At 43.2% G+C, this 16,266-nt stretch overlaps 1 protein-coding gene across 1 annotated transcript in view; it reads right to left on the reverse strand.

Moving 5' to 3' along the window:
* Positions 1–16,266, reverse strand: part of PTPRG (protein tyrosine phosphatase, receptor type G) — a 364,795-nt gene that overhangs the window by 151,186 nt on the left and 197,343 nt on the right. Inside the window, exon 4 of the mRNA XM_026052517.1 lies at positions 13,859–14,007. Within this exon, the coding sequence (XP_025908302.1) occupies positions 13,859–14,007 (149 nt within the window). The remainder of the gene's footprint in view (positions 1–13,858; positions 14,008–16,266) is intronic.

The following is a 16,266-nucleotide window of genomic DNA, read 5'->3' on the forward strand; positions in this document are numbered from 1 at the left end:
TCCTTCCAGTTACTACATGCAGGAGCCTCAGGATATGAACACAGACAAGGACCATGAGAATAAATAGTTTTGGATGTTGAGATAAAGGCTCTTTCTGCACCAGTTGTTGCGTTGATGTTTAGGTATTACCTCTCAGGTGCCTACCAAGCCATCAGGTACTGACTCAAAAACCTTCAGATCTGCAAATAACTTGCTCTGCAAATAGGATGCAAGATCCTAAGTCACTTGCACTCTTTTGACTGCTGTTCCTGCTGCTCATTAATATTGCTGAAGTGCTCTATGGTATTCTGTTGGAAAGCACTATAAATGCAAAATGTTCCACGATAATCAAGCAAGTCTTTTAGCATACAATTTGATTTTATACGTGCTTTTCATACTCACAGTGTTTAACAGCTCTAGGCAGCAATTATTTTGTTAAAGATAAAACAGTAGGTAACAGTGAAAGTATAATTTTTCCCGACCCAAAAGCTGTTCACTAAAGAAAACCAATTCAGCTGACAGCTAGACGACGCTTTTCTGCTGAACTGGGATAAAATGCAACACTTTTCCTTCCTCAAATTAAGTTCTCTTTCAATCCAAGCTGCCTCAAATATTCACACTGAGGGGTGTCCCAGTCAAGTCTGGCTAGTCTTTCCCTGCAACATGCCCCATATGCAGCCTACTACTAGCAAATAACCACCAAAGCAGCATGAGCAAGGTTGGATATTGCATCTTCACCTTGCAAGAGGAGGCAAAGGTACTCAAACAGCTTTATTTGCCCCTCAATTGGCTACGAACCTGCAGGCCCGAACTAGATTTAGCATTTAAATGATGCATTTCCAAAATCAGCATATGCAGAGGTGCCCATCTGGGCAAAGCCCCCAACCTGTCTGTTCCTGTGCATTCGGCAGAGCTCTGTTCCCACTCGCTTGGCTTGTTCCCTGAGACAAGAACACCTGTGATTACATGGATAGCTCTAAAGGGAATAAGTGAATCCATCAGTCAACTTAGGGGAACACTCAGTTTAAAAAAAAAATTGCACATGCTTTGAGAAAGGCAAACCCCTGTTTGTTTAACTATAGAAATATCTGATCGCTGTGCAGAAATATACAGCTATAGAAACTGGAAAGCTCATCCCCACAAGCTGACACAAAATGTGCCACTTTTCTAGATGCACAAAAACTTAGCTAAATACACACACACACACATTTATATATATAAATAACTCAGAGGGAATCTACAGCAAAATCACTTATCAGACATTAGTTACACAACTTCTTAGAAGAGGGATGATACTTCTGCTTGATCTTTGGTATCTCTTTAAATTGAGATACCAAAACCTCCTCAACATCATTAACCTGGACTGAAAATAATCAATAAATAATCATTTTATGTGTAAGTATGAAAGGCAAATGCCTAATACATTAATTGTGAAACCCCTTTTTGTACTAATGGTTGCCATAACCTGAGGGATCGATTCCATTATGGATATTTACACAGTGACCTATTAGAAATACACGGAAGTATCATTTTTTACATTGATTAGCCATCCTTAAAACAGATAGTAATGTACACTTAAATGCATGCATTGCAAAAATCATTTTTAACCTTTATTACATACTCTTTGTAGTGAAAAGGAAATCGTTTGAGCGTCATGCTATGAAAGACACAATTTCAATTTATTGCCCCAGCAGGGCAAGTGGGGAGACAGCTGCCAATCCAACCAGGAGCAGCATGAGCAGCCTAAAGGTTACTGGGATATGCCGAGCGTGGAAACTGCCACCAGCAAGAGCCTCGAGCAGCTCGCAGTATTTATAGTGATGAAATACTATATCTCTATCTGTTATGGGCCTCATGACTGAAACAATCATAATTTGTATATATTTGGAGGAAATGGAGCACACTGAACTAGGGATGGCGGCACCTTTTTGGAAAGCACACATCAGCAATGCCTTTGGGTTAGTTTTGCAACTGAGGAGGAAAAAGGGCTTTTTCCTCACGTTGTAGTCACTCTATCGGCAATAAAAGATGAAATAAACTGAAGGCTCCTCACATCTTTAAAACAAGTTGTCCCCGTGTTAACCAAGTGCCCTTGAAGGTGCATGGCCATAACTTCAAGCATGTCCATGCTAGACTTGTGGGTTGGGGTGACCACCACAAGTCCAGAATAAATTCTCCAGCATCTCAACAGAGGTGTAGATCAAGAAGATATATTAATGAAAATAACGGGCACTGATTTTAACCCAGCAACTTTCTGGCATTATTAGTAGGGAGTATCTCAGCCTAAGAAGCACAGAAATCTTGAGGGCGCCCAGCTCTCCTTGGCTCAAGGGCTGCAGAGCTGGTGCTCACATCCAACCTGCCAACCTACGTCCTGCAAAATCTCTAATCTCTGCCCTGCACGAGGCTCCAGCTTAATCTTCAGAGCGTCCTTTCTTTTCAAGGTAGACTGAACGTCCTGAGCCTCCCCCTTCAACTGCATTAAAACACAGTAAACGAAATAGGGCCGGCAGCACCGCAATGAGCGCATTATCTCAACCCCAGATTGCTATAACTTTACAGCAGTAAAGAAATGAACCTAAGAACAGGCTTTAAATACCGTTTCAAGGATAAGATATCGATGTATTGATCTCTGAGTGCTATTATCAGATGGCTATCTCTGGGTGTCAGGCAGATTCGTTCATTGCCGGAAAGACAAACCAGGTTGTCAAGGCCTGAAAACCTTCCTTGCTAATTATTTCTCTCCTACTGTCCTTCCCAGCTCCAACTTCTGGCTGCTGCCAAGTTACTCCTCATGGTGGTCACCAAAATCAACAGTGTTTTCTTTTGTCTTGATTAGTTAATGTAGGAAAACATATGAACTAACTCTGGTAGTTAGTTCATAGAGTACTGGTAGAGGGGGGACCTGATCAGCGTGTATAAATACCTCAAGGCAGGGATAGGACTAGAGGAAATGGCTTCAAACTGAAGCATCGGAAGTTCCACAGGAACTTAAGGAAGCATTTCTTCACTGTGAGGGTGACAAAGCACTGGAACAGGCTGCCCAGAGAGGTTGTGGAGTCTCCTTCTTTGGAGATCTTTAAAACCCGCTTGGATGCAGCCCTGTGCCACGTGCTCTAGGTGATCCTGCATGAGCAGGGGGGTTGGACTCGATGACCTCTGAGGTCCCTTCCAACCTTCGGCATTCTATGATTCTATGATAATAACCGCATCAATATCATGAAATATCACACACGGTCACGTTTAGGTGTTTCACTACCTCAAGTTTTAAGCAGGACAAAATGGTTTTCTAGGATACTCTCTGAAGTGACAGCTTGTCTTTCTTCTACAGAAAACATTAATTTCCTTCCACCTGTTCTCATTCCCAAACTCCTCAGAGCCGAGTCCTGTGTTTTAGCTCTCACATGTTTCATCCATATTTCATATTTCTTTTCTTTCAAATGGAACAACATAGCAGCATTTCAAGCTGAAAGCATCCAGAAATTGCTGGTTTGGGTTTCTTGAAGGGCTACTGTATAAGCTCTCGATCCTGCACCTTGGAGGAGCAGCAGCTTCCCCACGGTGGCATGGGGTGGACGGCACGACACGCACCCAGTGCTGTGGCTGCAAAGGGAACATTTTACTAGAAGTGATAGGAAGGAATATCTGGCTGGAGTTTTCATTGTCTTGTGTCTTGGATTTGCTGCTGCTAAACTGGCTGCTAAATTGCCACATGGGCTACCAGGCTTCATAAATGGTCACCAAGCAGCAGCAGCCTGACTTGGTAAACAGCATGTGACTTTGTCATCAGCTGCTGATATGACTGACGGTATCTACTTTGGGTGCTGTCTGGGGGCAAAAGCCCCTAAATATTTTCCTAGTTTAATGAGGAAAAAGGGAAATATTAGATGACATTCAGAGGAGGAAGTCATGGCTAGGAATTTTTGGATGGGTGACTCCTTTTATGCTCAGGAAATAATGGGTTTTATTTTTGCTCTTGAAGCTTCACCTTTTGAATGCAGTTCATTACATGGGCGCTCACATTTCTGCCTCCCAAACAGACTGAGGCCTCTCAAGCAAAGAATTTCAAATGAATCTCTTTTAAAACCTCCCTGTTATCTCCAATCTCCTATTTTGAACTGGATGTAATGACATTTCTTTTTCTTAAGGGATATTATAGCCCTGCCTGGTGTGTGCCACAAGATTAAATGTGTCACTCAAGTCTCAGCAAGCCACCTTCTCCTCAAGAGCACCAGCCTGCCCTAAGAGGCTCTGGACCTCAGAGAGATGAGAGCAGAATCTCCCCCTTAGCCAAGGGTGATAAGAAACTGAAGAAAAGAGGTTTCCTCTTCTTTATGCATGATTTCTGTCATTTTGGCTACTCATCTGTGGGTCCTTCTGCATTTTAAGGAGGTAAATCTGCTGTTGTTTGGGAACCCTGGAGCACTGCATGCAGGCATCGAGCACTGAATCTGTTATCTGTGCTGGAGGAACTGCCACCCAGAAGGTATGGAAGGGCTTGATGTCAGAAAAAAAATCACCTGAAATCAACCAAAATCATCATCTTGGCATCCCAAGAAAAGGCTGAGAGCAAATGCTAGGTGCAAATGGTATCCTAGGTACACACGTCAAAATAGAGAATACTATTAAAAGCTCTATGAAAGCAAGCAGGACAAAATTCAAGCAAACTTTGTTCAGTCCATCCCCACCAGGATCAAGTCCCCATGGTCCCTCCTCCCTCGGGACCTAGGAGATGTGTGATACAGCTCACACTAAGGCTTAGTTTTAACTCTCAAGTTGCAGTCAACCCCTGGGTGAATGAACAAGCGGCCTCTTAGGTCTCCACCCTTATTTGGTGGCTGTTCAAGCCCTCCTTTCCCCACAGTCCTGGGGAAGAGTGATTCACACCAAACTTATTCAGGAGACAGTTTCCATCTTCTTTTCCTGAACAATTAGCAGCCCCCTCCAGACTCTAAAGCTCTTTGGGCAGGACCGTGTGCCACTTTCTGTGCTTGACTAACCTGTTAATAAACAGCCCATGGAGGGTGGAAAAGCTCTTTCCCACCTGGTAACACTATTTTGAACCTTGGTGTGAAGCTGAAATTTATATTTCATACCAGTGTGTAAATCAGGAGCTACGTTTCCCAACACCTCCTCTGCAGTCAATGGACAGCGATCCCAAGCCCTCTTGGCGGGATAGGGTAACAGAGATTTTCCTGCTGAAGGAGTGAGGAGGCAGCCAGGAAACAAAACGAGCTGCAGATTTCCTGGAAATAGGAGCCGGTTTTGCCTCCCTTCTGAAGCGACAGGATAAAGCAAAGCGTCTTCTGAGAGCAGCCAGCCTGGATGGGACAGGGGCAGAAAAAGACCTCCCTAGCTTCTCAATACATGCACAGAAAAGCCTCATTCAATGGGGATTCACGATTCACTAGGCTGGGTAAAAAAATGCAGGAAGGACCCGTGTATTCTGGGATACAGCTGATTTTCCCCAAATCATTTTTTCTTTAAAGACAGACGAGTGCTGCATGTCTCGAAGCATGAGCAAAAACATACACTTTTTTTCCCATCGCTTGGTTGTTTTCTCATTCCTGCCAGGAACACTTGCAGTGTTTTACATCCTTTTTCAACTTCACTTAACCTTCCCATCCTGTCTGAAAATACAATGCCTGCGAACAGGGGAAATCGCAGGGACTAAAGTCGTGCTGCTGCCTGATCTCTTACATCATGTGAAGCTTTATCATGGAAAAAACAAAGCAATTCATCGTGGTGAAGCCGGCGGTCGCAGCGGCACCACGTAGCACAGAGCAGGAGCCCTGCACAGGCCCTGGGAATAGACACACACTGCCCCAAAAAGCTGTTCAAGCAAATTGAAGAGACCATGGAGGGATTCAGTTGGGAGGGCATGAAAGAAACTCAGCATGGAAACACTGATGAGCACAGGACGCAGTGAACGTGCTCTGCAGCCGCCTTCCCAAAAGAACTAGAAAGCCTTTTGGTTTGAAAAAGCATCTTTGTAAAACCAGCTTTAAACAAAGTTTTCTTGGACCCACGAATAACAAGACAGCAAGACGCGCCTTCCCTTTTGGTCCATGTGAGCTTTTGATGGTCATCACTCACAGACTACTTTTTTTAATGTGTGGTTTAACAGAACCGAAGCGAGGCCTGAACAAACATCCCCAGCTTTCCCAATGCAAACGTGTCCGACGCATTTTGTTCTCTTGGCATGAAATAACGGCAAATGTTTAGAATTCCTTAGCGGAGAAAAAAAGCCACCACGAAAATACCATCAGTAAAACAACAGTATAATAGTCATTTGAAATCATTTCCTTCTTTGCTGGCTTACATCTTGATTAACACTGGTGAACTCTATTCCCACTGCTTGAGACAGCTTCCATGGGAAACCCTGGCAGACAAGCTACCACCAAGCCCAGTAACCGCATTAAGGTTTTGTTTTGTTTTTCATGTGCCAAGGAAACATTATCACATCTTAACACATTTATGTAATGTTTCTCTTTTTTTGCCAAATGTTATCTAACTTCTAGAGGGTCTAGAGACTGGAGTAACTACTAAGGGTCACACGTCTCAAGACAAAGATGCTGCAAAGCCCTAGGACTATCCCGCTTGCCTGAAGGAAAGAAGCAAAGCTGAGCACTTAGCAAACATCTCCTGCATTTAATTACTTGGGCCCTTTGGTAGAGCTGACCCACAGAGCGCTGCATGAGCACATATCCAGTGGGTGCACTCAGAGCACATGCAAATGCGCTCTCATCAGGGGTGCTTTACTGATCCTTAAACATCACAGATTTCATGCATGCAGACTGTTTTATTTCCCTGAAAAAATATCCGCCTGTGCCTAAGTTCCAAACATAAAAAGTTATGAACTGCCAGTTTTGGAAAACTCGGCTCCCTTCAAGACTGAAGTGGCCGGACACTTTCCTTTGGGAGCACTAAACCAGGTTCTCCAAACTGGTGCCCTCCAGGAGCTGCAGGAACTGGCTGCTCTCTGCAGTTTTAGGGAAGCCCTGGTAGGTAGCTATAGCACAGCGGGTGCTTCTGCCTAGGCTGCACTTGCACAGAAGGACCCTGAGGTTCAGCTGGGTCTCTAACTCGGGTCAGAAAGCCTGGGTGCACCAGTGGAGCAGCCGTCCTGCTCTCCTCACACAGGAGGGCACCAGGCGGCACCAAGAGCCCCGGCTAAGGGCCCCTCGAGTCTGTCCAGCTCTGCCGTGTCCCCTGCTAGGAGCAGATGGAGTCACAGAAGGGACTTCCTTGTAGTGAAACACTTCTGCCTTGCAGAGTATTCTGCCAAGTATTCTGGATAGGGCAAAGCAGGAGAAACAGCTGCCATCCCCTGCCCTCCTCCTTTCCCTCCCAGAACCAAGATCTCCAGAAGATGAGAAGTTCACAAGCTCCCCCATAAATTCGTTCCTTTTCCTTTTTCTTTCTACACTGAGCACCCAGACTGAATGCCTGTAAACTCCCTGGCCTGAGTCCCCAGGAACCTCTGCAGCAGGAAAACCAGCCGCTGCAGCGGGAGGGAGAGTTGCCCATTTCTCTAACCCAGACAATCTCACATTTCAAGCAACAATCCTCCTGAATCTGCTACCTTTCATTAAAGTAGCTCTTATAACTCTGTCAAATTCTCCAACCTTTGTATTGATTTTTCTTCTATTCAAAATAACTCTCCGTTACAACAAGAGCTGGCTGTCAGCCTCTTATCTCTTATTTTCACCCAATCTGATCCTCCTTCTCCTTGCCAGTCGTTCCAGATTCCAATTAATCATGTAGAAAATCGGGGATTTATGTTAAGAGGAATGTACAACCCTGAGCTCACCATTAACATACTGTAATTGCAGTGTAGTGCTACCAGCTCAGACCTTTTCAACAAGACAGTGAAAATCCTTTGGGGAAAGCAGGACATTCCCAGCAAGCACACAAAGACCTGGCTTGTGTTATCAAATAACTATTGCAAAATACAACTCTGGACACCTTCTAACATTTGCATCTAACTCTGGAAATTATTGAGGTCCTACAGACAGTGGGAAGATGCTACCATAAAAATTGCTGCTTCTTCCCTGAATTTTGTCTCGGTCTCTCTCTACACAAACAATCCCAAGACATGCAAAGCCATGCTAACCATATTTTAGTCTCAGACCGTCCTCTCATGTTTCTTCTTAATTACCATGGGGCATTCACAGAAAAGATCAGCCAGATGGAGATTAAATATTTCACTGCTGCAAGATGAAGCATCCAGCACTAAAATGGAACCTTGATTGCAATAAAGTCATTAATTAAAGTCTCAGCTGATTCTCCTGTCACTATAAGGGAGGCGCTAAAGACAACTGTGAAGAGACAGTGCATGAGCTACAGTAAGAAAAATAAAACAGTAAAACAGGCTTTTGAGATGCTCAACTTACACTGCATCAGGATCTTTGCAGCGCAACATGATGGAAACCCAAACTATCAATAAATTGGAACTATCTTATGTTTATATTTTCTGACGATGAGAAACCTAAACAAGTTTGAAAAGCAAAAAGCAAAGAGGAAAAGTAGTGGAAGAATCTGATGGAAGATAAAATAGAGAAGCATTTTTAGCTTTTCATCATCTTCTATTTTTAAAGTATTTTACGGGTATCCAGTCCCTAGAAAACTGTGGGGAAACTGGAGAAAGAAGATTCTAGGAAAATGATTTGGAAGAGTAACTGCAAATTGTCAGTTTGGCATAACTAAAAAAAAAAAAACCCTGCAAATCCCTAAGCAATCTCCTTGTTTGAGTATGTCAGGTGTGCTGCAAGAGCTGCAGACTGAATAAGCAGTGTGGGCGAAATTCCCCGAGAAGTCCAAGTCACAGAAATCATGAGCACGAGCCAAGTTCTCACTCAGACTTTCACCAGCAGATCTCCCATCAAAGTCACTGGAAGCACTAAGTGTCCCCATATAACTGCAGATTTGGTCCTTAGAGAGAAGATTACAATCAAATTACTTCAGACAGTTGAAGTATCTCAGTGTGATATACTCCCAATGGCCCTGTTTTGGTCCCTCCATCATTTATTGACTTCTACTTTGCTACATCCTGCCAGATGGAGGCAAGGAAATTTGAAGAGCAACTAGTAAATGAAATATAAGGAAATAAAACCAGTGCTGGCTCTCTGTTTTGCAATTAGTCTTCACTTGTGCTTGAAGCCAATACCAGAAATCTTTGTAAAATTACAATTACCAAATATCCTGGACGCCAGAAATAATAAATGCAGCCACTGCACAGCAACACAGGGTGTTAGTCCCCTCCTGGAAATTGAGGGCACACTATGGTATATTCTTCTTTAAGCCCCCCCCCCCCCCCCCCAAAAAAAAGCACAGAAACGTAAACAGATTTACAGACGCAGCAAATATAGGGATGAATAAAGGATGAAAAAGGTTGCCATTTTTACATTAAATATACATTTTTTTGCTATCCACAGGCACACAAATGTTGGACATTTACCATACATGACTCCAGGTGTGACAGAAGGAATTAATATTTAGGGTAACTCCCCCTCTTCCCCAAAATAACTAGTCTTCCCTATGATAAAGGTCTTCACACATTGAGTATCACACATTAATGACACGGGTTGTGCTCTCTCGATGATCAGATAAAACATGAGGATTTAAGTGATATAAGAGCTAGGAGAGCACAAGGTGATAAACTCTGGCAGGGAGATCTGAGTATTTGGCTTACAGAAACTAGCTCCAGACAACACTGAGGTGAGTCTTAGGGTGCACTTTCAAAGGGAAAAGGAAGAAAATCAAAGAAGTTGCAAGAACAAAGGTACCATTAGAACCTGGAAAGTCTTCTAAGACACAGGCTTAAGGGAGGGCATGAATTGCTAATGCAAATGACTGTTTATAATAGTCATTTAGTGAAATGAATCAATCAACATAAAAACTGGTTAATCAACATGAAAGAGCACGGCCTCTTCATTTGCTGCTCAGATGGGTTGTGGGTTTTTTCTTTTTGTTTCTTTTTTAATGGAGAAGAACTAGAGCTGTGCAACAACATGCATGCTGGAGCTTGTGGGGACAAAAATCACACCGTTTCAGAGGCCAGGTGGAGGTTCCTGTACCCAATTTGGCCTAGACAGCACAAGTTTGTTCATGTAAGATTAAAGGAATGAGGTCTCTATGGCGTACTGCAGTATGGTCCTTGGAATAAGATTCTCATTTACTAAATAAATTACTGTATATTACTGTATAATGGTGTTCACATTATAACTGACAATTAGCGCCATTAAAGAGAAAGCTCATAAACAGCCAAAGCTCACATTAAATTAACACAGCCATGATTAAAATCACTCTTCTGATTTCTGCTCTTCACAGAAATAATCAGCATTTTGCATAAAAATGAGCACGAGGCAACTAAAAATCACAGTGCTGCTAGGATGGTGGGCCTGAAAGCAGCTAGCAAAGCCACGTCAGCCACAGCCACCCAGGAGATGACAAGTGGCCAGGTTTGTCACCTACGGCAGGTAGCTGTGATGGTGCCCTCCACACGTGAACCTCCTAGGAGGCTAGGACGCTCACCCTTGCATTGACACTGGGGATTAAAGCTCTGTAATTGCTAGTCTTGGCTTTAATGAGGGAAACCTGGGCTCTCCCTTGGCCTGAGGGAAGCTCTCCAGCCTTACTGGAATTTTGTCACTTCGGTGTTTAAATAGTTTCTAGCGTTTGCACGGTCATTTATACCTCGTTGGCTTCAGAAGCTGAAAGAAAAACCTGAGCAAATATGACAGAGAAGCTAAACACAAAGGAATCATCAATTTGTTAAGATGTAGAGAATGCAACACTTTAAACTTCCCTTTAGTTGAAGAATAAAGGGAAAAGACTTTCTGTAGACTGGCACAAAGCCCACATCCTCCTTATCAGAATTAGTGCTCCAATCTCACAGCAATGTGCTAACGGTGCTGCTTTAATCTCGAGCATCACAGCACTAGTTACTAGACTCATCTAAAAGACAGTGCCAAAATGGGAAGAAGGAGGAAAAAGACTGAGGCTTTAGATCAATGTTGTCCAGGGCTGCTATCACAAACTGGCACATGGACATCTCTGTTCGTAAAGGCAACTTCAGACACAGCCGAGCTCATTGTGGTTTTATAAGGCTTTAATATCAGCAAGAATCTAATCAATACATAAGCAATCAAGACTACGTAATGATAGCAACCATTTAAATACTGTTACACATGCTATGGATTGAAAAGGAAGCACAATACGCTACATATGAATAAAAGCACCGCAAGATAATATGCCTTTGATCCAACGTGCCTTTAAAGTAGGAAACAAAAGGACATTCTCATATATCTTACCAACTAATTTAACATATAAATCACCCCAAAAATATGATCCAGATGGGCTTCAATGAAGGAAACCAATTAAGGCAGACAGCCTTACCATCTGACACATTAGTTGTAATAATAAAAACCAAACAACATGGTCAAACAATAATGCTCTGTATTATATCTGACATTTCTAATTAGTTTCTGCATCCTCTTCAAGAAAAAAGACTAGCAGCAAACGTTTTGTTTCCCAGAGGAAAAAACATCTAAACTTCACATGGATACAGAGCAAAGTCTACGGATGAGGCTCATCTATCAGCGCTCCCTTGGGATGTGCTTGGGAACTAATGGGTTTTGCATGGTACACATCTGGTTTTGCAATTAGGCTTGGAAAATGTTTGCTTTCAACTGCACTGCTGCCTTCACTGCTGCAGACCAGGAATGCCAGTACCTGTGCACTGAACACCTTACCTGCACCCACGGACTCAGAGCAACTGGATTGATTTGGCCTGTGCTTGCCGGAGGGATGGCATTTTGATTTTCCTTTCTACTGTCTTCCTAGAAAAGCCACCTCTCAAACAAAGTACAACATTCTGGCAGAGGCCTCCCAGAGTCAGGCAATTAGCATTGCATCAGACAATTGCAGCCTGAGCTACAATTAGCATTACAAATTAAAAGCTCCACCATGCACACATGTAAATTTTGAGAAGTTTAATCCCAACTGTAAGGACGAATTTTCTATGTTTCTGCAAGAGGAACACTGTTCCATCAACTTAGACCTACTGAACAGTGTGAGCACCTTTTAAAACCCACCCATGGAAATTCTTTTCAGCAAGTGGTTTAGTAATGTTGAAATTTGGAATTCTTGGGCAGGAGGTGGCATCACCACGGGGGAATGTCTAGGTTTAGAAACCATTCTTTCTTTAAAATAATAAAAGAAAAGCCAGGGAAATTTTGCTAATGCCATCGTGCCTGGAAAGGTCAGAGTTCAGAGATATCCAAGTTCTTGTAATGAATACAACTCACTGAAAATTACATTTTTGCTATTAGAATTAAATCCATCTGAAATAGCAAATTGTTGTGCACAGCATTCATAAAAAACAACAGTGACCTAAATTCAGAAAGGCAGGCTCTGCTCTTTTCCCCCCCCTTTAAATTTTAAAGCAGAATAAATTAGTATTCCAACCAAATTAAAGGGAAACAAAGAATATTCAGAACAAAGAGAACTCATTTCTCAAGAATTTGCTTTTTCTCCAAAGCAAAAGAACTTTAATTCTTCAAGCTAGCACCAAATAGCCTTGGCTTCAAAAGAAAGGGTAGAAATACTATTTTTGACACAAATTTGAAACAAGCAGAGTTCTTTACTACCTGCACTCCCTTACATTTCCAAAGAGGAGACGACTGGCTCCTCCTGCAACCCAGAAAGAGCAGCTAAAAACACCAAGATTGTCACCTGAGAGGATGAGGCAGCATGAGAACGTTTGGGCTTCCGCTCTGCGCCTGCATGGGTGGCCTGGCGTGGGAAACCACAGCCCGAAGCTGTTGCAACGTCTCATAAAAATAATTCCCTGCCTCTCAGACCATCTAACCTCAAGGGGTCAGACAGAAGTGGGAAAGATAAAGATAGTTTCTCATTCGTGTGATGGATAAGAAAGAGGAGAATGGTGGCTTTCAACAAAGCACAGGAGCCGGCCACAACCACCCTCTGTGCTTTGGACATCCATCCCACCTGCACTAACTACTCTACATGTGCTCACCTGATCTGCAGGAAGCAAAGGTAAAACTGAGGTTACCTGGAATTCTTTCATCATGCAAAACCTTGAGAATAAAGTAAAAATCACCAGCAAACTCTATTAACAGTAGCCAGATGGACTCAGGACTAGTGGACACCATGCAAGACCCCACTGTGCTGGCCACCATGGCATTGCAATGCAAAAGCTGTCCCACCCAAAGGTTGCCCTGGGTGGACAGACCTCTGTCCTGACCATGGCCAGGCTGGCAGGGTACCCTGCCCCAGCTGAGGCCTTGCTCCTGCAGCGGTGCAGCCTTTGGCACCAACAGCACTGGGCTGGGAGCAGTCTGTGCACATCCATCCTCACGTACTCGCAACACAAGACAAGTCACAGCAGCTGAACACAGGTATTGGAGAAGACCTTGTGTGTGCAAGGAAGCAGCACTGAGAAAGCACAGCGCACTCAGCACAACAGCTCCCTGACTGCGGCTACTTACTGGTTTGCAAGCACCATGGGAAAGAAAAGATTTGGAGGAGGATGAGGTCACTTTGCGGATATCTGCAAGGAGATCCTCCCACACACGAAAAGCTTATGGGAGAAACCAGACAAGTGGCTGTTTGAAACTTAACCCATGGGACATAAAAGCTGGCAAGGCGAGCAAAGCAGAGCTCAAAGCTGACATTGCAAAAGCGCATAAGAGATGATAGATAGAGTGCTGCGAGGCCGGAAGGGCCTTGAAAGTGATATGTTCGCTGAAGGAAACATTGCCCTATTTCACAGCCATTTCCAACTACTGCAATACATTCCGGGTTTATATATATATTTTTTTTGGCTAACACAAGCACACGTTTTTCCACTCACCTCAACGGGGAACCTCTTGCCATTGATGCTGTGCTCAGAGCCAGCCGACCCGTTGCTTTGGCCCCAGTGAAACTCCACTTTCTCCGCCTTGAATCTGCCTGGCAGCCCGGCGCCGCTCACGAAGTACTCGTCCTTCAGCAGGATGGCAACTGCACACCCAAGACAAGGAGAAAAACAGGCTTAGGTCTTCTGAAGCATTTAGAGTTGTTGCTCATTATACTAAAACTGATAAGTAAAGGGCAGGGGAGCATTTTCCTCCTCAGAGGGGTTGGTTTTAAAAAAAAAGGGGCTTCAAGTAACGCTGGCTAATTAGGGAAGTGATTATGATGCTACACAGAGCACAGAACATCGCAAAAACCTCCAAATTTCTCAAGGACTTTCTGCCCTCTTCATTGATTAGAATTTAAATGGTGAACTATCAAAAGATTATTTAATGTGGTTCCAGGGACTGATAGCTGACCATGCAGCCTGGCCTTGCACACTGAAGGTCTACAGATCACAAATGAAGTAAAGCGTGGATCATGTTGGACTCCCTCTATTTTGGTGTGGGGAAAAAGGAAGTCCATGCCCCAGCTTCACCTTTATTGCTCGTCACGGTGGGTGCTCTCCTTCACCAACCAGTTTCTGTAAAATGGGGAGACTGTCCATGACTTTTTTGGAGTCTCACTCATGAGAAGTCCTTCATATGGACTTATAAAATAAGGGTTTTATTGTAGTAACTGACATTATTTAGCTCACTGAAGGTCAAATGGCTCTTCTTTTTCTTTTCATTTCCAAATGTCTTTGTATTTTGCATGACAATAAAAGCCTTAGGTCCTAACAGAGGACACACTGACCTGGTGGTGGACATTGGGAAGATGTTACGGGAGAGGTTCACAATAAAAACTGAATCTAGCTTTGCAAAATCCCATGTGCTACTCTCACTACATAACCACCGACCTTTCTAACATCTCCCACTTTTAATACGCACAGTTGCTAAGAATGGCTCCTCACAAAACATTTTATTCTCATTCCTTACAAAAACATTGCTTAAAAAACAGAACTAAAGTTATTTTTTTTCTAAAAGTCATTGCAGACCACCCTCTGCTGTACCCAGAATCCTGCAATTAAAAATCTTTTTAATGGGTAAAGAATAACCCCAAAAGATTCTTCTGTGTTCTCATTCCAAGTGTGTCAACACAACAGGAGCATTAATATAAATCCATTTTTATTATGTAAAAGGGAGGATTGTATTCACTGCTGGGAAAAAAAAAAAAAGAGAAAAAAAAAAAGGCCAGTGTGAAATACAGGCTTTTCCCCTGCTGCTCTTGCTGCAGGCTGGACTTTCTGCCTCACTAGGGCTGCTCTTGCCATGAAGCCTCATCTCAGGTGCAGTTGTACAATTCCGAAGCGGCTAAGCTCTAAATTGTTTATGTTAGAAACGTTTAAATGTCAAATTGCATCAGATTCTTCCAAGCTGTGTCAGCACCATCGCAAGGCTCTTCTCTCCCATGATTTCTGTTTCTTTTGATACTCCCTTTGCCTCAAATCATTTGTGCAGGAAGAATGGCGATGAGGTACAAGCTGTAGGATACTGTCCCTATCAGCATCACTGCTCTCTGCTTCCCTTAAAAACTTCTCAATGAGCTCAGTAGTACTTCAAATACTGAATCTCTCATTCAATTGGTTATAAATTCCATATATAAAATTGTAAGGGATGAGGAATACAGGGAAGCAGATTCATGTGCATCTGTTGAAAATCTCTGTGGGCATTCAGTTGCATCTAATAAATATTTGATAGTTCCTAAATCATTTATGGCTCTGTCAGGGGTCATTTTACTTGTTTTAGATGAATAATTAAAAGGATAATTAGGAGGATGTACAATCTGAAATGTTCATCTAATTGTTCATTTTACAGTATTTCTTACACTGCACAACACATGTTCCCATCACCTTCCCATCCGAGTAGCAGCCCCTTATCACCAGGAATTTGGGGGTGATATATAACTGAGCTGAAAAAAAGGGGTTAAAAGTGTGTGTAATGCTGGTGAGGATGCTGCTCCCATCAGGAGCGTGTTGGGCTCCCATGGACTCAGTTCCAGCTGATGCTTAATCAGAGGGTGGTAACGGTAGCTAATGCCAACAGATCTATGAAGGGTGCTCATGCTCTCCCAGGGACCTTTCCCATTCTCCCTGGGGACACCTAAACCCACATCAGTGCCCATGTAACCAACACCAGAGCATTTCTTGTCCAGACCAGGCCCATTTTGCGACCAATGCTCTGCTTTCGGTACCCTTTCTGCCCTTGACCCAACGAGGGACACCGGGTGGCGAGAAGAGTGTACTAGAAATCTAGAGAGCAATAACATCTTTATCTTTTGGCATTTCCGAGCATAAAAATAACTTGTTTTTCTCTTAAAAAAAAAAAA

This window comes from Nothoprocta perdicaria, unplaced genomic scaffold (genome assembly GCF_003342845.1).
Source record: "Nothoprocta perdicaria isolate Ctin4 unplaced genomic scaffold, notPer1 scaffold_9, whole genome shotgun sequence".
Lineage (NCBI taxonomy): Eukaryota > Metazoa > Chordata > Aves > Tinamiformes > Tinamidae > Nothoprocta > Nothoprocta perdicaria.